General features: G+C 50.6%; 1 protein-coding gene across 4 annotated transcripts in view; it reads right to left on the bottom strand.

The window, feature by feature from the left end:
* HIPK2 (homeodomain interacting protein kinase 2) overlaps positions 1-21,833 on the bottom strand; it is a 187,139-nt gene that overhangs the window by 42,494 nt on the left and 122,812 nt on the right. For all 4 annotated transcript variants that reach the window (XM_027101749.1, XM_027101750.1, XM_027101751.1 and 1 more), the window contains exons 3-6: positions 8,193-8,316; positions 7,781-7,900; positions 5,691-5,777; positions 3,341-3,525 (exon numbers count right to left, since the gene is read on the bottom strand). In XM_027101749.1, the coding sequence (XP_026957550.1) occupies positions 3,341-3,525; positions 5,691-5,777; positions 7,781-7,900; positions 8,193-8,316 (516 nt within the window). The remainder of the gene's footprint in view (positions 1-3,340; positions 3,526-5,690; positions 5,778-7,780; positions 7,901-8,192; positions 8,317-21,833) is intronic.

The following is a 21,833-nucleotide window of genomic DNA, read 5'->3' as shown; positions in this document are numbered from 1 at the left end:
ATCCTGGCGTGGAGAAATGAGTGGAGTCTCTTTCACCTGTTAATCTGCATGCTGGGGTAACCCTGGCCGAGCCCCAGAGGTGGGGTCTCTAGCAGGGCGGTGGGGTGGCCTGGAGGTTTCTTCTAGCCCCAGAGTTCTCCACGGCCTGCCCAACAGGTTCTAGGGTTACCTGGGGATCAGGTCTACTCTCGGGTAAGCCTGAGTATGCGCAAAGACCCTTCTTTCCTTCCGAGGCTTATTTTCCGAAATCTAAGTTGTCAGTTCTTCTCTTGGTCTCACACCAAGTTCTGAATTGGAAGTTGATGCCCGTGGATTCCACGCTTGGTCTTCATCCCACACAGTGAAGCACCCTATATCTGTTTCCTTACAGAACCCAGGGACAGACAGAACCCTGAGGTCATTCAACCAAGCCCCCAACTTTATGCAGGGGACTGTCTCACTGACTTGGTGCAGACGGTAACGGGAGCCCGCTAGTCAGCACCCCTCCATCTCCTATCTATAGCCATTTCTCAGTCATCCCACTTCACCCTGAATACGCAAAGACTGATCTTATGGGGCCCCATCCAGTAAATCACCAAGTTTGCCTTTCTTTTGTGGTGTAGACGGACACCCCTTGACTTCCCCCTACCGCACCCAGAAAAAGGACAAATCCCGTAATGAGAGTTTGCAAGGGATGGGTCCAAGTTCCTTCTTTATACAGGAGTTTGGTTGTTTCAAACGTGCTTCTAAATTAGAGGCGATGTCTGGTCGTTGCAATAAAATTTGACTTGCTCAACAACAGCTAGTAAGGAACAGACCTAAAACTGAGGAAGCACCGTCCATGGTAGGTGCCACACCACCCTTTCTCATATGCTGGTTAAGGTCAAATCCAGCCTTAAGCAGCCCGATCTGATTGTGGCCACGGCAGGGCCCATGATGACCTGCAGCTGTCTGTGATCCGCGGCCTCTTCCCGTGCATTCCCTCTCCCTCCTGACCCTATCTACAATCTGCTGCTCTCTCGAGCACCCTGCTTCTCCCAGCAGACACCCAGGGAGGTGACTTTATGCTTTCACATCCCAAGCACCCCGGGGTCGAGAGGTTGAAGTGCTCTCTCTCGTTACTCTCTGTTATAGGCTGGACTGTGCTCCCCTAATTCACTTTAAGTTAAAGTTCTAATCCCCCCGTACTTAAGAATGTGACTGACTTTGGAGATGGGATCTTTAAAGAGGTAAAACGAGGTCATTAGGGTGGGCCCTAATCCAATTCCTCAGAAGGAGGAGGAAATTAGGACACAGACACGCAAAAGAGGAAGGCCACGTGAAGACACAGGCAGGAGACAGCCATGGGTAAGCCAAGGAGAGAGGCCACAGAAAAAGCCAACTCTGCCAAACACCTAGATCCTGGGCTTCTAAAACGATGAGAAAATAAATGTCTGCTGTTTAAGACACGCAGCCACTCAGTGGTCCTTTGTTATGGTGCCTCCTACTACCCCCTCCCACGCTCAGGCCGCACAACCTCATGTCTTTTCTTTCCTCCTCATTTCGCCGAGGCCTGGGCCACTAGCTCAGTCCTGCCCACCTGGGAGACTTCAGAGGTCACCCTGACTCCTCGTCAGACATCCTGGCTTCTTAGTTCCTTCTCACCTCCAGTGACCTGCGGTCAATTCCAGCCACCCATTCCTTAGACTGTCCAACCGGAAACTGCTTCGCATCCCCCAAATTCAAGCCTAGAAATTCAAGCCTCCCATCCGGTCACATTTTCTACCCATCTGGCTTATTCGACTATTACTATACTAAACGATCTCTGAGCTGATCAGACCACTCAGTCTCTTTGGACCCCTCCCATCTTCCCTTCCTCTCTCTTCTGGCTAAGCCTCCCACAGCCATCACTTTGGATTTCAGTTGCTCCATTGCCAACGCCTATCTCCGTGTCAACCTTTTTCTCTTAGCAGCCCGGCAACACTCCACCTGACGGACCCAGCTACCTCCATCGCTCCATGTCTCTCCATGCCTTCACCTGGGAAGCTCAGTTACAGCCGCGCTATTCATGTCCAACCTCCACGCTCAACGGTTCTGCTCTATTTCTCTGTTCCATTTACTCTGCCACCTCCCACTACCTAAACTTTCGGGAAACATCTTCTGAGCATCCTTTATCTCTAAGCTCTTACTACCAGACACTTCCCATCAGCATCTTAAATTGCTCAAGTCTCTTCCATATGAAAAGAAACCCCACCCTGGGGCCTTCCCTAGTCACCCCTCTATTTTTTCCCTCGCCTTTCCCAGCCTTCCTTCTTGAAAAGGGTACTATCTATTTCTTCACCTCTCAATCTTTCAACCTGCTAAACTGGTTTCTGCTTCTACCATCCACTGAAACAGCTCTCACTAGTTACCAACAACTTCCAAGTTGCCAAATCTGATGGGCATTTTTTTCCAAGCTTATTTGACTTGACCAAGCGACAGCAGACAGATCTCTGTTAAACACAACTCTCACCAGCCATTCCTCTGCCATCAATCCTTTAATGACTTCCTGTTGCTCTTAGAAGAAAGGCTGAAAGCTGTAACACGGAAGGCCCGCCCCTGGCTTATCCTGGGGCCTCATCTCTCCCCGTCCTTCAGCTCCAGGGCCGGTCCTGCCCGTGTTGGAGTCTCCATGCGGCAACGCCCCTTCCGCTCTCGCAGGCCCTTCCACCAGGCACCTCCCTCTCCTTTGGCGGTCCTGTCCTCGGGTCTTCCCCGCCATGCCCCAAGCAAGGCCCCCTTGTTACACGCTCTCCCCGTCCTATGTGTCCCCTGATAGCATCCTGGATATGTGGGGACCGCTGGTTTAGTACCTTCCTCTCTCCTATAGATTGTAAGCTCCAGCGGGCAGGGGTCCCATCTGCTTTACTCCCCACACACTGCAGCCCCTGGCATAGCACACCGCACAGCGAACGAATGAATGAACGAAAGAACACACCCAGATCCACACTGGACTGAGTCCACTCGTGACCTCTGCCCTCGCACGTGGCTTTGCGTCACAGACGCTGCCATTCTGCGCACCCCGCTTCGTGCACAGACCCCCAGGGTCCGGCCCACCCGGCCTCGTGCCCTCTCACGCCCCACCGTTCCCCCTCTTTGGTGTCAAGAAAACTTCGGCCCAGGGTCCCAATGTGGCCACCACCTGCTTTGATAAATAGTTTTACCGGAACACAGCCTTCCTCATCGGTTTATGTATCATCTACAACTGCCTTCAGCTCTAACGGCAGCACTGAGCCGCTGTGACAGGGACCGTATGGACGCAAAGCCTCAAATATTTGCTATCTGGGGATTTCGGGAAAAAGTCTGCCCAGCCCTGGAATAAAGCGTCGCATGGGACACCTACTGTGTGCTGTGGGGAAAGTCGAGTAAGTGTGTCATGGTGACAAAGGGGTGGTTCAGGGTCTCGATCGGAGTGATTCTCTTATCAGCGTCTATGGTCAGCATCTTCTTCAACAGGTCGATGAACTCCCGCCGGTCCGCCTTTTCCACCAACATGTCACTCCCTTCCAAATCTGTCGTCATGTTCACCTGAAAGCAAGCGGCGACAGGTTACCAAGAGCCCGCGCGGCCTCCCTCCCCGACGCCTCTTAGTTTGCGCCCTGCAGCTCCATACTAATCTCTCGGTCACCCCTTCCCAACCCCCGGAAGGCTGTGTCTGCCCCGTGGGAGGTGCTGCCTCGGGTCATCACTGCCCACCGGACGCGGCTGTTCTCTCTGCAGGAGAGACAGAGGGAGGGCATGCTGGGAAGGGAGAGGCCACTGCCGGCACCTGCAAATGTATAAACGTGCCGGGGGTACCCGGCTCCTGTTCATCACTTAGGCGGAAATACACCTCACATCACGCCTCACTGCAAAGAACCACAGGATGAAGAGAGTCCTGGAGACGGAGTGCGTGACAATGTGAGTGCACGGAATACTACTGAACGGTACACTTACAAATGGTTTAAAAGTTATGCTACATGTATTTCCCCACAGTTAAAAAAAACAATAATTACAACCAAGCGGTAAAAAATAAGACGCAAAAAGGTTTATTTATTTAACCTTCCGAGGGAGATGCTGGGGCCTCAGCACCCTCTTCCCACCCCTACGGTGTGTCAGTCCTCTTGCAGGTCCTGAACTAGGGCCCGAATTATTCAAGTCCCTGGGTTCGCTGGGATCACCTCTGGCCAAGGCAGGCAGGACATCTGAACACAGGATTTTTCTTCCAAGAGCAAAAGCTTATACTAGGATGGCCTTTAAAAGCCTTGTTTTGTGGTGCTTTCTGTATTTTCCAAGACGTGCGCGGGAAGGCGATTTCGGTTTTCTCAGGCAATCTAAGCTTCTAATCAACTGACAAGTATACTTTACTCAGAATCATGATTTTTGGTTACACTTCTCTTCCATAAGAGGTGTGCTAAGTCTTTATTGGTCTGTAGCTTTATTTCTCATTGCTTTGAAGAAAAACTCACTTTGGGTTGCCCTGATTTCAGACTAGTTTCTACCCTAAAAATAGCTGACGTTCTAGAATTTTCTCTGGGTACAAAGGTGAGAGGCTGTGGTCCCTCCAGTGAGCTGAGAGAGACTGAGTGCAGTGGGCTGAACTGTGTTCTCGCAGAAGATGTGACTCCTAATCCCCGGTACCTGTGAAATAGGGTCTCTGCAGATGGAACCAAGTTAAAGTCATACTGGAGTAGAGTGGGCCATAAATCCAATGACTGCCGTCTTTATAAGAGAAAGAAGGGAGATTTGGACACAGAGACAAGAGGGAACACAGGGATGAAGACCACATGAAGAAGGAGGCAGAGACTGGCCGGATGCAGATACAAGTCAAGGGAAACCGGGGGTTGCCAGGGGCCGCCAGAAGCTAGGAGAAAGGCACGGACAGTCTTTTCCTAGAGCCTGCAGAGGGAACATGGGTTGTTGGTACTGTGATTTCAAACTTCCAGCCTCCAGAACTGCGAGAGAATAAATGTTGTTGTCTTAAGTCACCCAGTTTATCGCCCCTTGTTAAGGTAGCCCTAGGGAACTAATCATGGGCATTAAACTCAAATGTACTAATGGGCTTGAATTCTTCTCGTGAAGACATCAGTAAGATTGTCCAGTACTATTTTACAATTGGAAACCAATAAACTGAAGCCATTTTTAAAAAGCTGGTGTAAGGTTTTTTTAATTTTTTTATTTTTGGCTGAGTCGGGTCTTCATTGCTGCACACAGGCTTTGTCTAGTTGCGGTGAGCAGGGGCTACTCTTCATTGCAGTGCGCGGGCTTCTCATGCTTCTCATTGTGGCGGCTTCTCTTGTTGCGGAGCATGGGTTCTAGGCGCGAGGGCTTCAGTAGTTGTGGCACATGGGCTCAGTAGTTGTGGCTCGCGAACTCTAGAGCACAGGCTCAGTAGTTGTGGCGCCGGGCTTAGCTGCTCTGCGGCATGTGGGATCCTCCCAGACCAGGGCTTGAACCCGTGTCCCCTGCATTGGCAGGCGGATTCTCAACCACTGCGCCACCAGGGAAGTCTTGGTGTAAGGTTTTAAAAATGTTCCACAAATCCAATGGTATTCTTCCTAAGGCTGGCATATCATTGTTTAAGGTCAAGGTCAACCACCACAGTTGAGTAATGTGGATTTCTACCCACCATCCTACATTAATTGCTCTCGCAGAAGTCTTGCTGTGCTTGGTTTTTAAAGGGCTAACACTGCATACTCACCCACGGAGCTTACCTGGGCCATATCATCTAAACAGTTGAAAATGTACTTCCTTGCTTCTTTTGACTTAATCCCCGTCTCTGCTTCATGGTCATCTGGTGTCTGGTCAAGAGAGGCAAAAGCCCATTGGTAATATGAATTATTTCCTAGTCACTGTGACTCAAACCTGCCAGCTTCTGCTTCTCCCAGAGGGTCTTTTCCCACACTTCGGAGAAGGAGACTAGGATTCTTCCTAAAGTGGCCTGCGCATGAATGCCTTCCTCCCTTTAGCCTCCACACTAACTCATCCCTCCTCCTTCCTTCCTTCCTTCCCATGAACACCTGTTGGGGGCCTGCTTTGAGTCAGGTCTGGAGGATCCCCAGACGAGCAAGATATGCCACAACCCTGATAGACCTACATTCTCCCCTAAGTTTAAGGAATAAGGTCAGGTTCCATATGTGGAAAAGCAGAAGCCCTTTTTCCACTTGCTTTAAAATGTTAATTTAATGTATCAAACTCGTATACGCAGAGCTCTCCCTATGTGCCAGGCGCTATTCTAAAGCACGTGAACTCATGTAACGCCCTTCACGACCATCTTAGGGAGGGCAGCTGCCAGCCCATTTTCCAGAGGCAGAAACAGGAACAGAAAGCTTGAGGGGCCTGCCAAGGTCCCAGGGCCAGTGATGGCAGCTGGCTCCGGAGTCTGTTCTGTGTGTCCCCTCCGCCTGGGCCCGGGGTGCACACACCCAGCTCCCGAACTGGCCTCAGTCTAGGAAGCTGCTGTTTCCAATTACTATGGATTTTGGCACTCATTCATGGATCACAGGTAATTAATCCTTCAGATCTCGCTCAAGGACAGCACACCTGGAGCTGCTACGATCCAGGCTTCGATCTGGGAACAGCTGGCCAAGTGGGCCTGAGGCTCTTAACTAAGACGTAGAAGTGAACCCTGCCCCTGCCCGGCCTCGGCCTCTCCCCACCGGGACTCTTTTTCACCGGACCTGACCTTGAGCTGCTCACACTCACAGGTGCCAAACGCCAGCCTCCCGTCAATAGCCTAGGATCCTTGTTTAGCTTCCAGATCTCTTTTCAAAGTCTTTTGCCACCACTGGCCACACATTATCTTTAAATGTATTAGAATATAGTGTGGTTTCTGTCAAAAAAAAACACCCACCCACACTCTTGCAAAAAAAAGAAACACCTAAAATGAACACAAAACACACTTAAGACTTGTATTATTTTCTCCTTCCCAGGAAAAAAACATTAATTTTAATTACTAGGCACAGATCAAAGTGAAAGCAAAATACGTTTCTGTTAAAGTCAAAGCACCAGAGTTTACGGTGTGCAATGGTGCGCTCCACCACCTGCCGGCCAGGACCAGCAGACCCCTCCCCGGGGCCTTCGTATGCTGTGTGGCTTAGCCTGCTTCCCTGCCTGGAAGGCCCTCTTCATCCTTCAGGGCCCGGCTCGAATGCTCCTCCCCGACCCTCTGCCACAGCGGGATTAAAGGCTCCCTCCTCCGGCCTCCCACGCTCTGTTCCTGCCGGGAACAGAGCGCTGGTCACGGCGGGGAGGCAGGGCTTGCCACACAGGTTCAGGCTCCCTCTGGACTGGGAGCTCCTTGAGGGCAGGGGGTGGTTCATTTCTCTGTCTAGTAACCAACCAGACAGGTCATTAAGATTCACTGGATTAAATCTCAGGAGTTTAGAGATCAGAGTTTGAGCCGCAAAAGGCAGCAGGTCAAACAAAGTGGTGTTTTTTGGTACACGGGCCTCTCACTGTTGTGGCCTCTCCCGTTGCGGAGCACAGGCTCCGGACGCGCAGGCTCAGCGGCCATGGCCCACGGGCCCAGGCGCTCCGCGGCATGTGGGATCTTCCCGGACCGGGGCACGAACCCGTGTCCCCTGCACCGGCAGGCGGACTCCCAACCACTGCGCCACCAGGGAAGCCCAAGTGGTGCTTTCTGAACATTCAGATTCATCCACACCATGTATCAACCACAGTCGCGCCTCCCCCGTGGCCGAATCACAGTCAGGTCCAGGACCAACGCGCCGCTGTCAAAGGCTCCCCACTGATGGGACCTTCTTCCCTGCGTGCTGGGTGTTGGAGGGGACGCTCTTCCTACCTTCAGCCTCCACAGAGGATATGGCGAGTCTGTGTCACGGTTGAAAAACCTAGTTGTCTTTGTTCCTGCGCTTAATAAATATTCTGCTGGCAAACCCTGTGTTTGTGAAATATACCGAATCTGCAAGAAAAGATGAGAACGAGGTCAGGGCTTTCCCGTCATCATGCATGTGGTACGCTGATGGCTCCAGTGTCTTGGAGAAAAACAACAATTTTATAGGGAGAGAGAGAAGTAATCAAAGGAAAAGGGGAAAGAAAGAGGAATAAAGAAAGAAAAGCGAGGCGAAAGGAAGCAAGGTTTGGGAGACAGTGTAACACCGCGTAGCCCCATCCGCACGTCAGGTTATAAATGAGGTGCCAATCCAGATGAAGAATGAGGGCTTGCTGTGCACACCTGTGCTCTCCGGACCCACCTGGTCGTACTCTGAAGCTCCTGGATACAGCGGCCAGCCCAGGAAGAGCTCTGCAATGACACAGCCCAGGGACCACATATCAATTGCCTCACAAAATGGTAAACCAAGGATGATCTCAGGGGCCCTGGAAAGGAAGAACAGAAGAAAAGATCATTAGCCATTTGGAAATGCAGGCAGGTATTTCTATATGAATTCTACATAAAATCCAGTTTTTCAAACCCGAGGTACCATTATTGACCCCCTGAAGGGCCTGTCATTCTCGAGCTGGACTGAAATGACCCCTCCACCCTTTGACTTGGCCCTGCCCATCAGCAGGGAGCCTGGCTGAATGACTGGCTGGGAAGAAGGGTAGGCCTGTGGCTCTAGACAGACCCCCAGGGAACCACAGCTATTGACTTCATTACCATCACACTCCAGCCAGATGAGCTAAGTATCATTTCAGAGACACTTGGGGAATTATGTTTTGTAGCTGAAAACTCTGGAAACCAACCTTTAGAGTGCCCAGTTTTTACAAAGGAATTCTTAAATACAGGTATTCTATTTTCAGTAATATATATAAAACAAGTGGCCTCCACCCAGAATGGGATTACATCCAATATCTGTTTATGCCAACAATCCTTAGGAGTTTGTATCACTTTCCCAAGGAAACACTGTTTTTTTTCATTAGCTTCTAAAAAGTTCTCTACTATGACAATTATAGAGCTCTGTTCGCGATACCTAGTTTGGGTATCGATCAGAATTCCATTATAAACCCTTTCCTAACTGTAGAAATTATGTTCCTTCACGTGATAAACCAGGTTACATGCTGGAACTTCTAAAGGAAATCACCTAAACTCAAAGAGAAAATTTCACATGCAGTTGGTAATCAAAACCAAAGACCACAGAGTACCTCTTCTTTTCTAGGAATTCGTCATGATTGCTAGGGGGTACATTTTGGAGAAAACCACATTCAGAGTATGAGATACGAACCCAGTTTATGTTTTTTAAAAAAACGTGGCTCGAGGCACTCTGCTGATACATTAGCCCAACTTCTGTTTCCTCTCTCAACTGTCCCCTTGATTAAGCCATACAGGAAGATGCTACTCTCCACCCTTTCAGCAGCCTGGAGCGGAGTGCAGGGAGCGGGGAGACCTTTCTCTCTGCCTGTGTTATCTTCGCCCAGCTAGCACGAGAGGCGGGGGGTGGCAAGGGAGGGGGCGTCAGAGACACCTCCACTTGGAGCTTCAAGCTGAATTTTCCCTGCTTAAAAAGCATCTCCCCACCTGCTCCTTTAAATTTGCTCTCATTGCGAATCTTCTTTTTCTCTACATCATGGTACTGAAAAAAAAAACAAAACAAGAACCAAAGTGTCTTGCTACCCAGGCTTTTGACTTTTCAGGTGTAAAAAGGAGTTTCTTCACTTCCTTGGAGCTGGAGAGTCAGCACTGCCGCCAGTGCTTCCAGAGCTCCACAGTCACGATCTGGGAGGCAAGAGTGCCTGTCCTGAAGCCCAAGGCTGGGTCTCCCCAGGCTCGGGAGAAGGGAGTTGCTGCGGAGGGCGGGGGGAGCGAGCTGCTGCTTGATGGGTCTGCCCTGTGCCCGTCCCCTCACGGCTGGGCATCTTCAGCTGCCAGGGTTTGCCTGGCACTTCGCCCTGTCTTTGGTCTTTTTCTCCTCCAAGCCTAGTAGCTGACGGTCCGTGTGAATACGGGAGGCTGCTCTCGCCCTCTGGCACTGACGCCCTGGGGACGCTGGGGGTGGTTTTATGACACATCACTGCTGGACTGTCCTGTGTCATGGGGCCTCCGATCCCACAACTGGCCTAGATCACTGTGTCCAGCGCTGCCGCCCCACACCAGGGCTTCCGGAGCCCCCCGATCATTGTGTGTAACCGACCAAATTATTGCAGGTTGCCTCTGGTAATGCAATCTCTTCAGAGGTGGTTTTGGTTTATTTTAAAAAACACATCTTTTAGGAAAGAAAGGAATATTTGAAAAGAACATTATAGAGAGAACAACGTGCTTTTCCTACATATGTGTCAGAACCTGCTTTGCTTTCTGCCCCCTCTGTCTAGAGTCAGATGTGTCCACCTGCCTCCTCTCCTTGGGAGAGGCATTCTGGTCTGGTCCTGAGAAGCCCCTCCTGTGGCAGCTGCTGCTGCCTCAGGATCAAGCATCGCGGCACCTCTGGCCCCTCTTCCTGTGACCCGTCCCCTTGCCCTTTGCAGCCTGGACACTCCAGTCTCCAGGTTGGGTCTTAGGAACAGGCAGCTGCTGTTCCATGGGGAATCTCTGGATGTGACCATGGGGCTGCCCTTCTGATCAGGTTAATCAACTGGTCCTCATGCCCCTAAGCAGGTCACTGGGAACCTCTGGAAACCCATCTCCCAGATTCTGTTCCCTGATGTTCTGCCTAGCAGAATCCAACAAGACTGTCACGCAAAGGGCGCTCCAGCAATGTCCTTTGGAGAGAAACACTAGACGTGGACTCTGTCGGCTGACATTACACGGACAGGGCCTGTGAAAATTGTTCAGTCCATTCTCCATTGGAAAAGGAAACGGCAGCGATTCGTGGTACCGTGACGTCTACAGCAGAGGATTTCTCTTGCCGTGACCATAGTGAACAAATGCTTGAGCGTCAGGCAGGGCGGCCGGGAGACAAAAGAAACAGAGGGCGCAGCCCTGTCCATTGGGCCCCAATGCTGGGAAGGCAGCACTAAAGCACACGTCAAGTGAGGTCGAGCACAAAACGTACACAACACACACACACACACACACACACACACACACATATGAAAACAGAGCTAATCCAAACACACAAACTCGCTCCAGCATCTCCCGTTTTAAAAAATCAAGCAGGGCTTCCCCGGTGGCGCAGTGGTTGAGAGTCCGCCTGCCGATGCAGGGGACGCGAGTTCGTGCCCCGGTCCGGGAGGATCCCACATGCCACGGAGCGGCTGGGCCCGTGGGCCATGGCTGCTGAGCCTGCACGTCCGGAGCCTGTGCTCCGCAACGGGAGAGGCCACAACAGTGAGAGGCCCGCGTACCGCAAAAAAAAAAAAAAAAAAAATCAAGCAGAACGCAAGGACAAAACACGCCAAACCCAAAACCAAACCTCTCCTAATCCCTTCAGCTCCCGCAGCTGTTGCCTTAATTCTCTGTTCTCCTTCGAAAGCTGAATCTCTAAAGAGTCATCTCCGGCAGCTTCCACTGCTTTGCCTCACGCATCTTCCCTCCCTCCTCTAACTGAACTTTCCCCTCCGCTCCACTCAATTGCAGAGCTCGCCGAGACCAGCAGGGACCACGTCACGCCCCCGGCCAGCTTGTAAGCTCTGGAACCCGAGGGCCGCATTTCTTCCACGCAGTTGACCGTTCTGTCTTGTTTTGAAACACGCAGTCTTGGTTTTCACTCCACCACGCACTGCCGCATTTGTCCTGCCCCTCTGCTCATGGCTTGTCTTCCTTTATCCAACTGCTACCTGATGGCAAAGCCCTAGGACCCCTTCTCTTCTCTCTTTTCATTGTTTTTCTAGGTAATTCTTATGGGTTGAATTGTGTCCCCAAAAGACATGTTGAAGTCCTAACCCCTTGCTACCTCAAAATGTGCCCTTCTTTGGGAACACGGTCGTTACAGATTAGTTAAGATGATGTCATCCCGGGGTAGGGTGGATCCTTAATCCCATGTGACTGGTGTCCTTAGAAGAAGAGGGAAGTTTGGACACAGACGCAGAGGGAAGATGGCCATGTGAAGATGCAGGCAGAGGCTGGAGTGATGCTGCTGCAAGCCAAGGAGTGCCAGGAGCCAGCAGGAACTAGAAAAGGCGGGAAGGGTCCTCCCCTGGAGGCTTCAGAGGAAGCACAGCCTTGCTGCCACCTTGATTTTGGACTCCTAGCTTCCAGAACTGTGAGAGAATAAATACCTGGTATCCTGAGTCATGCATTTTGTGGTACTTGTTTCTGCAGCACTAGGAAACTGAGATAGTCATTGTATCCATCCTTACAGGTTTAAATCCCATTTTGTGTATTTCCAAATGTCTATCTCCATCTTGGACTTTTCTCAGCTCCAGCTTTATGTTTCTTTTCTTTTCTTTTTTTTTGCAGCACGTGGGCCTCTCCCGTTGCGGAGCACAGGCTCCGGACGCGCAGGCTCAGCGGCCATGGCTCACGGGCGCAGCCTCTCGGCGGCATGTGGGATCCTCCCGGACCGGGGCACGAACCTGCGTCCCCTGCATCGGCAGGCGGACTCTCAACCACTGCGCCACCAGGGAAGCCCTGTCTCGTGTGTTTCGATCCTCAGTCTGGCACACAGCAGATGCTCCATAATAATCTGCTCAAAAGCCAGGCCACCAGCCGTCGGGTAAGGAAGGCCCTTCTCCAGCCCCTCAGTAATCCGTGGGGGAATGAAGACCCTTCTGCTGTGGCCTGGCAGATGCCTGGCCCCTGTTCTGTTGGTCCATAAGGCTCTGAGCCCCTGGATGTTCACAGTCAAGTCTAAAATCTGTTTCTTTTTGTTTAGCACACCTGAAGCACGTTCGATGGTTGCGAAGGTGCGCTTATCCTTCAGTGAAGAAGAAACCATTCTTACCAAGGGTTATTCCATGCCAGAATTTAGCGTCAATCATTCACTCACTTAGCGGAACAATTCAACTGCCGTTTTCCTGAGCACCTACTATATGCCAGGCACCGTGCTGGGTGCTGAAGATCGGAAGCCAGACCCTGTGGCTCCTCTAGGAGTTCACCATCTAGTCAGAGGCCACAGCGGGCCTACGGCTAACACAAAACGCGTGCCCGGCACACGAAAGAGGGGGTACTGCGGGGAGGAGAGGCAAAGCCCAGGGCGCTTCTCAGGAGGAGTGGACAGGTGGGGTGGCCTCCAGGTACAGGGCAGGGTGAGTGCACGTCCCTCCCTGGCTTCTCGGCCATGTCGCTGCTGTACCTCCAGCGCCTAGCACAGCGCCTGGGGCACGTCGGTGCTCACAGTACATCTGTAGAAGGGGTGCGTCTTTCTGTCTCAACCCCACACCCTCAGCAGGTGCCAATTTTCCCTGAAGCTGGCGCCTTCTCCTTGGCAACACCTCCTATGACAAAAGACAGACTACTTGGCCTTTCTGCTTCAAAGTTTACATGCTTAAAAAAAAAAAAAAATCACATTCCAGCTTCTTGCACGGGGGCCATTTCTGCTCTCCGTTCAGCTCCACAGCAGGTAGGATGGCTGGCTTGGGAAATGGCCTTTCCCTCTGGGCTCAGAATCGCCCAGGTCCTGTCAGTGACTCATCCTTCACTCACCAGCCCGTGGAATCATCTTACAGAGGCTCTTTGGTGCTATTTTGGAACATCAAAAATACTTTAAACATACATGAAGTGTCAGACAAAATTTGCACCTAAGAAAGAGAGAGACTGTTCCTTTCCAACATTCCCATAGTAAGACGTGGAAAATTCTACTTTTCTACAGAAAGAGAATGGACAACTGTCATTTTCGACACACCAATGGTTAAGCTTCGATATTTCACTCCATTGGCTCTCCTGACAGTGTACATGGCTGGTAAGGCATTCCCAGATGTCCAGATCCTGTGACCCTATAGGGGAATGACCCCCAACAGAGGTGTGGACACCACCCGAGTTGAGAGGAAACACGCAAGATCCCATGTTCACAGGTAGAATAATCCAGTGCCATTAGGTGTGGCTGTATACCGATCTCCTGACGTTGGTAGGAGGATGAAACGAAACAGCATCACAGGAAGCACCTAGCACAGGGCCTGGCATGGAGCAGGCAATCGACAGATAGCACATCACTTGTCTATAACGTGTCTAAGTCCACGTGACAGCAGTTAAATAAAGAGCATCCCTTTCCCTCATTTTTAAGGTCCATTTCCTCCTTATAAGTTGAGACATTAGGAAAACTGTTTAAGTATATTGAAGCATAAGCATTAAACATTTTTGCTTCATTTATTTATATGAAAAAGGTACAAAGATTAATATGACCAACAACTAAGTCACTACCATTTAGCTTTAGAAAGAAAACTGCCCATCCGCAGCCCACCCCCTTCCTCCTACCGGGAAGCACAGCTCTGAGTCTGCATTGCCTTTCACGGTACAGTCTCTTCCTCACCCAACCTCCCCCTGGCCAAGTCCATGTCTCCATCAACCACACAGCACACTAATAAAACAAGTGCAAGGTTCACGGCCACTCCCAACTTGGGCAATAAATCTGCAACACTAATCAGAGAGCACAGGAAGAACTGTGCATTTCTGGAAAAATGTTACTCAATTTCTCCAAGTTTTTATTTCACCATCTATAAAATGTGATTATTAATCTTGCCTTTTTTTTTTTTCTTGCCTCTACAGCAGCTTGTGAAGATAAATTATGGTCGGTAGAATTATAAGGCAGTTTGAACTCCTTGGAAGCAAGACACTTTGTTAGCCCATGGTATTTTATACTCACTGATATTATAAGGTGTACTTGAACTGAACTGCAGTGAAAAAAGCCTGTTCCCACAAATATATGTAGATTGAAAGTAACCTCGGTATGGCTAGGGCAGAAGCAATCAAAATGTAAAACTGTATTTCAGATGGGTTGTTAAATCTTATGTTTCCACCACAAAAATAAGGAGACTTGGAAATGCTGACATGCTCTCAGAGCCACTATTTGAGCTGGTGACCCGGAGTAGAAGGCAAAGGATTACATCAGAGCAACACAGGGCCCGAGAAATGGCAGAAATCTGAGGGCTACGAGGAGGCTATTTTAGAGAAATTGGACCCCAAAGCCCAAAGGATCTGCATGGAAGACAGCATGGGTTCATACCATGTCTGGGGGATCCAGAAAGGTCCAAGTGGAGATCAACATAGCAACAGAGGCCTGGCTAATCTAAGGTCAACCTGGGACTTGATTCTGAAAAAGACACAGCTTCCTTGGTGAACAGGAGATGTGAAAGAAACAGCTCTGTCTTTGGGGTGCTAGAAAGATGAGGTGAAAGACAAAGGGACTCAGAGATGGAGCTCCAGGGACAAAACACAGGGTGTGGTTGACCAGGAGCCCCCTTGTGTGTGAGCCTGCACTGAGCCAAGGTAATACGGAGACTGTCCTTATTACCAACGGCCTAGCCAAACACTGTGCGCCCTAAGAGCTCCAGACACACCCCACAGAAGAGTATTTCAGCCCTGTAATAAGCTGAGGACGGCATGTCATCTGACGGTACCATGGCTCTGACTCTAGAAGGAAAGCCAGGAAAGACACCCTACTTGTGCCTGTGGTGGTCCCAGCGTGATGTTACATAGGCAACAAAATTGTTGCAGAGAGGTTCTAGAAGTTCTAGCTTGGGGCCACTGTTGATATCCATAAAACTGTGTGTGAGCTGATGAGGATTCAACACCCTCACTGGTGATTCTGCTGTAATTGAATATCTCCAGCTCTCACCAACAGAAATGCTCACGACATCAGAACGAAGTATCACATCCATACGGAAAAGGTGATTTTATATATATATATAAATATATAATCAACTTCGGATGACTGTGGGTTTGGCTGTGGTGTTGATGCCATTCTCACGCCACACTGGGACAGCCTCCCAAAGGAAGCGAGCTTCCTTGATTCAACTGACCATTTTCAGTACAATGTTACACTCAGAGTGGAAGTTTTTTGGATTTGGATTGGCAATGAACATCCTGGCTCGGAAGAAGACTTTCCTGGTGTGCCCTAAAGAAACGTATGTATCTCTCCACTCCCATCGCCCACCCCTGTGCCGACCCTTGGTTCCCAGCACTACTTCAACGCTGCAAAGTGCAGGGCCAAAATCTAACCTTCTTGATTATATACCAGAAAAAAAGGTTGGATCTAGAACTCAAGTGACTAAAATCTCCAAAGGCTTCTAAATGATGCTGGTGTGAGCTGGAAACCAGTTCCCAGGAATCTGGAGGATAAGCTGATGTCAGCCTCTAATTCCTTGTAAACCTCAGTAAGAAATGTTCACAGGAAAAACGACTTGGACTCCACAATGGGTCATTTCAAAGACATGCACACTGCCCTGGCCTTCCTTATCCTCTTGACACGTATCACTGTACTGTGTCTACTCAGCCCATCCCAAGCCCTGTATCTCCCAGTCTGGTCTCTGGGGCGTTTACCACGAAGCCAAGGATTGCTGGAGAAACCTGGATCTTGCTTTCCAACACCCCAAAGGACTATAATGTTATCAGAGGTTTTTTTTTTTTTTTTTTTTTTTTTTGGGGTACACGGGCCTCTCACTGTCGTGGCTTCTCCCTTTGCGGAGCACAGGCTCCGGACACGCAGGCTCAGCGGCCATGGCTCATGGGCCCAGCTGCTCTGCGGCATGTGGGATCTTCCCAGACCGGGGCACGAACCCGCGTCCCCTGCATCAGCAGGCGGACTCTCAACCACTGCGCCACCAGGGAAGCCCTATTATCAGGTTTTATACTCATACTTTTGGCCAAAGAACATGCTCAGTAAATGTCTGTGGAACCACCTGTCAGCCAGGGAAATGGAATCTCAGGTTTCAGCACTATCTACACATAATGATTCATGTTACACGTGTCCCGCTCCAGGTTCTTATAACGTTAAAAAAAAAAAAAAAACTTTGATTGTGAAAGATAACACACATACCAAGAAGTGCACAGAGCAAAGACATATAGCTCCATGACTTATCAGAAGGCAACGCCCGGTGTCACTCCCAGCCGGGTAGAGAGACGCGGTTGGCATCACAAAGCCCCTCCCGTACACTGTCCCCTGTCCGCACGCAGGTGGTGACGTACATCGAGGTGCAGACCGCACGCCTCCACTGGGCTCTGCCTTCTCCTGGCTTTGCAGTAACGGGCTCAGCACAAAGGCCCGGGGCGGCCGGCTGAGGGAGAGGAAGGAGACAAAGCCTCAGACGTTCCTGTTAGTTCCTTTGGTTGACTGTTTCTTCTGCTTTGCTGCTAGTCTGCTGGCTGAAGCTGAGGGTTAAAACCGTGCGTTTAGGGCTTCCCTGGGAAGCATGCTGAGACCGGGAAGGCCTAACCCATGTTGTCACACTGTCACCCTTGTCTTCCCGAGGCCACTCCTCTTTTCTCTGCGCTAGGAGGGAATTTGGAATTTCAATTCCCGTGGACCAGGTGTAGATGCAGCCACTTTATTCAGAGTGGTGACGTGTCACCCCCAGCGGAGTGAAAGTGGGACATCAGGCCGGGAAGGAAGGCAGGCGGGCCTCCTTCACACCTCTGAGTTAGTGAATTCAAAGCTCACTAAGAAGGTACTATTACTTACCTATGTGCAAATTATCCATTTAAATGTAAAACTTTCCATTGGTTAACATTTAGCTTCGACTGGTTCTGTAGTGAGTACTCAGAAACGTTTGTCGGGGGAAGGGTTGAACCAGCACAAGGCTGGAGAATCAGGATGCTGTCCTCCCGGGGGTCCCTGGGCCTGCCCTGCATAGAGGCCCCTGAGCGCCCAGCTCTCAGCAAGTGAACGGTACCGAAGACAAGGCTCATCCTCAGGTTATTTCCTTTCCTACAGCACCAGCTGGTCCTGTGGCTCGTGGGGCTAAATCACGAGGCGTCTTTACGGCTGATGGATGGGGGTAAGGAAGACAAGGCCTGAAGACAGAAACCTGTTCCTTCTCTGAAAGGGAGATGCATTTGGCGTCACTGACTGGAGAACTACCAATGGAGAGAGCGGGCGCCGAAACCTGAGACAGGAAAAGGAATCCAGAGTGAAGATGCTGAACACACGCTGGGGGTGAATTTCCCCTGCAGCCGCAGGGGTATTCCCATTTCCTAAGAGGAGGCTTCCCTCCCGATACTGCGCTGTTCGTATAGAATTACAGAGAAAGAAGGGCCAAAGCCAGCTAATATGCTACCTAAGCAAGTTTTCGACTAAAGTCAGGGGCCATCCTGGCCGACTGAGTAGGTTCTGGCCCACAAGGTGCAGGATGCGGCCCGTCTCCAAGCGGACAGGCGTGAGCAGGGGAAGGCGAGGCTCGCTTTGCTCCCTTGGGGACGTGCACACCATTCTGGCTTTGCCAGGAGACCAGGCGGGCAGAAGAGGACTGAGGACACATCCTTCACCCAATTCTACAGCAGGACACGCTGCAGAGTGGACTTAACCACGGTCTGTTAGGACCCGCCACGGTCAGTTCAAGGAGGCCGCGCCCATGGCAGCTGGTTGTCGGTTCCGGCAGGAGTCAGGACGGGAGAGTTTCGCCAAACAAAGTGGGCATACATCCCAGGTCTCCAACCAAGGGCAGCTGATTTAGGGAAAACCTTCCAATATTCACCTCTTCCTAAAGGAACTGGAAAACAAAACAAAACGAAACTCAAGCTTGCTTTCTTGTGCTTGCTTGTGTCAGGGAGGAAAAACGAAGCTGATATCAGGGGCTGCCGGAGAGCAGCGGGCACACCCTCTGAGAGGCCCCTGGACCTTCAGCTCCTGCGGGACAGAGGGACAGAGCCCACGGGGGACAGCCCGGGACCTCACGGCGACAGGTCCACAGCACACTGCAGACGAGAGCCCGGAAGACGTTTCTGTCGGTGGAAGGGGAGGCGGCTGTCCTCGCAGACGAGGATACCACTGCTCATCTGCCCAGAAACTGTTTTTCTCATCATAACAAGGAGGCTTCTTTGTAATCCAAGGGATGAGACTCTGGGATCTTGCCTCTGGAATGGAGCAGCCTTCAGCAAAAGAGATGAAAATGTTCACTTTGTTCTCTCGAGCACCAAACCCCACTCCAGCCGAGTGAGCTAACCCGCATGTGGAATCAGGGCGCTGCACACCAATCAGCTGGGGCTCAAGAGGGGGCGTAAAAGGAAGGGAAGGAAGGACTCGAGAGGGAGGGAGGAACTGACCTGCTGGGAGCACGAGAGGAAACAGGGCAGACCGCCCTGGACGCCCTCAGGCATCCCCCGCCTCCTCCACTGCCACCCCCAGTCTGCCTCCTTGGAAAGCACTCCTCTGGACCGCAAGGTTTCCAACTCGAATCCTGCTTCCTCCAGAGCTCTGCCCTGAGGCTCTCTCCTATTCTGTGTCCCACATCTGTCTCCTGATGATTCCGGCTTTCACTCATCCCTGCCCTGATAATTATTTCTTAAAACGAGAAAACTCTTTTGGCAGCTTCTCAGCTGGACTGGAGGCATCTTGAGGCAGTGGATTGTTCATTATCCGTCCGTCCACCTGGCACAGGTGCTGTGGGGTGAGCTCTCCACAGATATGGACAGTCACACTTCACACTCACAGGCCGGGAGAAGCGCCGGGCTCACTCTTTTTCCTACCACAAGCCCCACGCGAGATGCAGTAAACGCTCAACACACAGATGCGCGCTGAACGGAAGTGATGGTCTGAGAAAGAAGTAAACTCGGGGACCTCCTGCTATTTGTTGTTTATGTATTTATGGATGTATGTGTTTATGTTTAAGGAAAGAGAAGGGGTAGGGAACAAGCAAGCCCTTTCTGGTACTTCTCTGACAGTGGGGATTTCCATGGAGAAATCCGAAGAGAAACCTATAAAGCTTTATTTATTTTTAGTGGGAGAAGCTTGACACGGGAAGTTTGTATCCTTAAAAGATACGTCAGCAGAGGAATGGTGGCAGAAAAGGAGAAACTATTTATCTGGAATTGAGGAAAGGAATAGCAAATGGAGATGGGAAGAGAAGAGGCAGCCAGGGAGATTTTAAAAAATACAACTAAAAAAACCACAAGCAATTAAATGGATGTTTGAAAGAACGGCAGTCATCCTTGGTATGAAGAGCTCAGTTTTTTTTGGTTTTTTTTTTTGCCAAAGAATAAAAATTTTGAAAAATCATTTAAAGTAACCGAGTGGCTGCTTGTCACACTCGCCTCTGTAGAGTGTCAGCTGTGTAAGTAGGTTTTTGTACGTACACATTTAGGCTTGTCCTGGATTCCCCCATGAGATCAAAAGTTCCTTGAGAAGAGAGAGCCTATATTTGCCTCCTACGGAAGTGCTGAGCTGCCGTGCAGCCCGGTGGTGCTCTGCACACAGCAGGTGTTCAATCAGTATTAACCAACTAAATGGAACTAACCAAATTCCGTCCCCTCCGGTTTGAAAGCCTCTGACACAGAACTGTCTAGTTCCTTTTCATTCAGCCTCAAAAAGGGTCTGTTTTTCAAGAAACAAAACACCACAAAATACCCCAAAGATTCAACTCTAGATTCAACTTTGAGGCTAAGTGGAACAATTCTGCCTGACTCTTTAACGATGCTTACTTGCGTGAAAATCAAACAGATGTCTTCCTTCCTCTCTCTTCTGGGGTCCCCTGCCTTTACAGAGGCTGATGGGCTTCAGATGATCATAGAGCCCAAGGTTACGGGCCATTGCCGGGGACTCACAGTTCAGACCAGGAAATCAATACCAGTGGAGGAAGTGTGGAGTGTACAACACCGAGTATTTCGGGTTGCAGAGAGGAAAGGTTGATGAAAGAAATAATGGCACACATTCCCCAGCCTAGTTATGTTTTTTTTTTTCCTCTGTGATTGCCTCAGTAGTTTAGATGAGTCTCATTCCTGCATATGCACCTTAACATCTGGTGAAAATGAGTCTATTCTGCAAGCTGGGGCTTCAGGTCCATCATCGGTTCCGTCATCCCTCCTACTGAGAGGCCACGTCCCACACATTTCTCACCGGCCCATCTGCATCATCCCCGAGGGCCACTCGCAGGCCTGTCTTGCTTGGCTGGGGGAGCCAGCTTTGGGAGGGAAAGGCAGGGGGCAGAGGTGGGGAAAGGATGCTGCAGGGGTATTTTTTCCCTGTACACAGTGTTCAGTATGGACAAACACATGTGTAGCCTCTGTATTTATCATTAATACCGGGATGAAGTAGTGACTAGATTTTACTATGGGAAGCTGCAAAGCACGGGGCGGGGCGGGGATGGAGTAGGGGGGACCCGAAGCGGGGGAGTGGGGGGGCGGGTCAGGAAAGCAAAACCCCAAATGGAAGAACGCAAACGCTAAAAGCTGGCATCTGAAGGTATTATTCAAAAACAATATGGGAAAAGGCAGAACTGCATTTCCTCTGTTCTTCTAAGGGGAAGTTCAGAAAAAGGTCAGAAAGAGAACAATGCAGGCCATCTATCACAGCAGCCTCTAACCTAGAAAGGTTACTTACCCGCCTGCAGCCTCATTTCTCAATTCTGTAACTACCACCCCGCTTTCCACAGATGGCACGCCATCACGGCCTTATGAATTATGCATGTCATTTCCATTTAGCAGCACCCTTCTCGGTGACCACTGCTAAGGCAGAGTGGATGGGACGGGGCGGGGCGGAGTAGGCCCCTCCCCCAGGTGCGCAGGCAAACGCTGCCCCCTCCACGCCCCTGAGCCCCGCGCATAGTGCGCACGCGTGGACTCGCCTTGTGCTCCCCTTCAGTTCCTAGCGTAAGGTTTTGTTTATTGAACAAATAAGCACTAGCTACCAGCGGGGATTTTCCTAGGGGAAATCACAGTGGGGCACTTCTCCTTCCCCTGAACATTTGTATTCAGGAGAAATATGGTTAAAATGAGTATTTAGGGTGGTCTTAAAGGAGGCAAAGGCAAGGTGCAGCGTGTGTGTGTGTCTATGTTTGGAAGTAGCAGCAGCTCCCACAGAGGAAAGGTGCAGAGAGAGAGAGACTCTCTGTGTGTGTGTGTGTGTGTGTGTGTGTGTGTGTGTGTGTGTGTGTGT

Source organism: Aethalodelphis obliquidens, unplaced genomic scaffold, assembly GCF_003676395.1.
Source record: "Aethalodelphis obliquidens isolate GAN/ISIS:26980383/991018 unplaced genomic scaffold, ASM367639v1 scaffold5, whole genome shotgun sequence".
Taxonomy (NCBI): Eukaryota; Metazoa; Chordata; class Mammalia; order Artiodactyla; family Delphinidae; genus Aethalodelphis; species Aethalodelphis obliquidens.
Note: the sequence above shows the minus strand (reverse complement) of the source record. Positions and strands in the feature narration are given on the sequence as shown.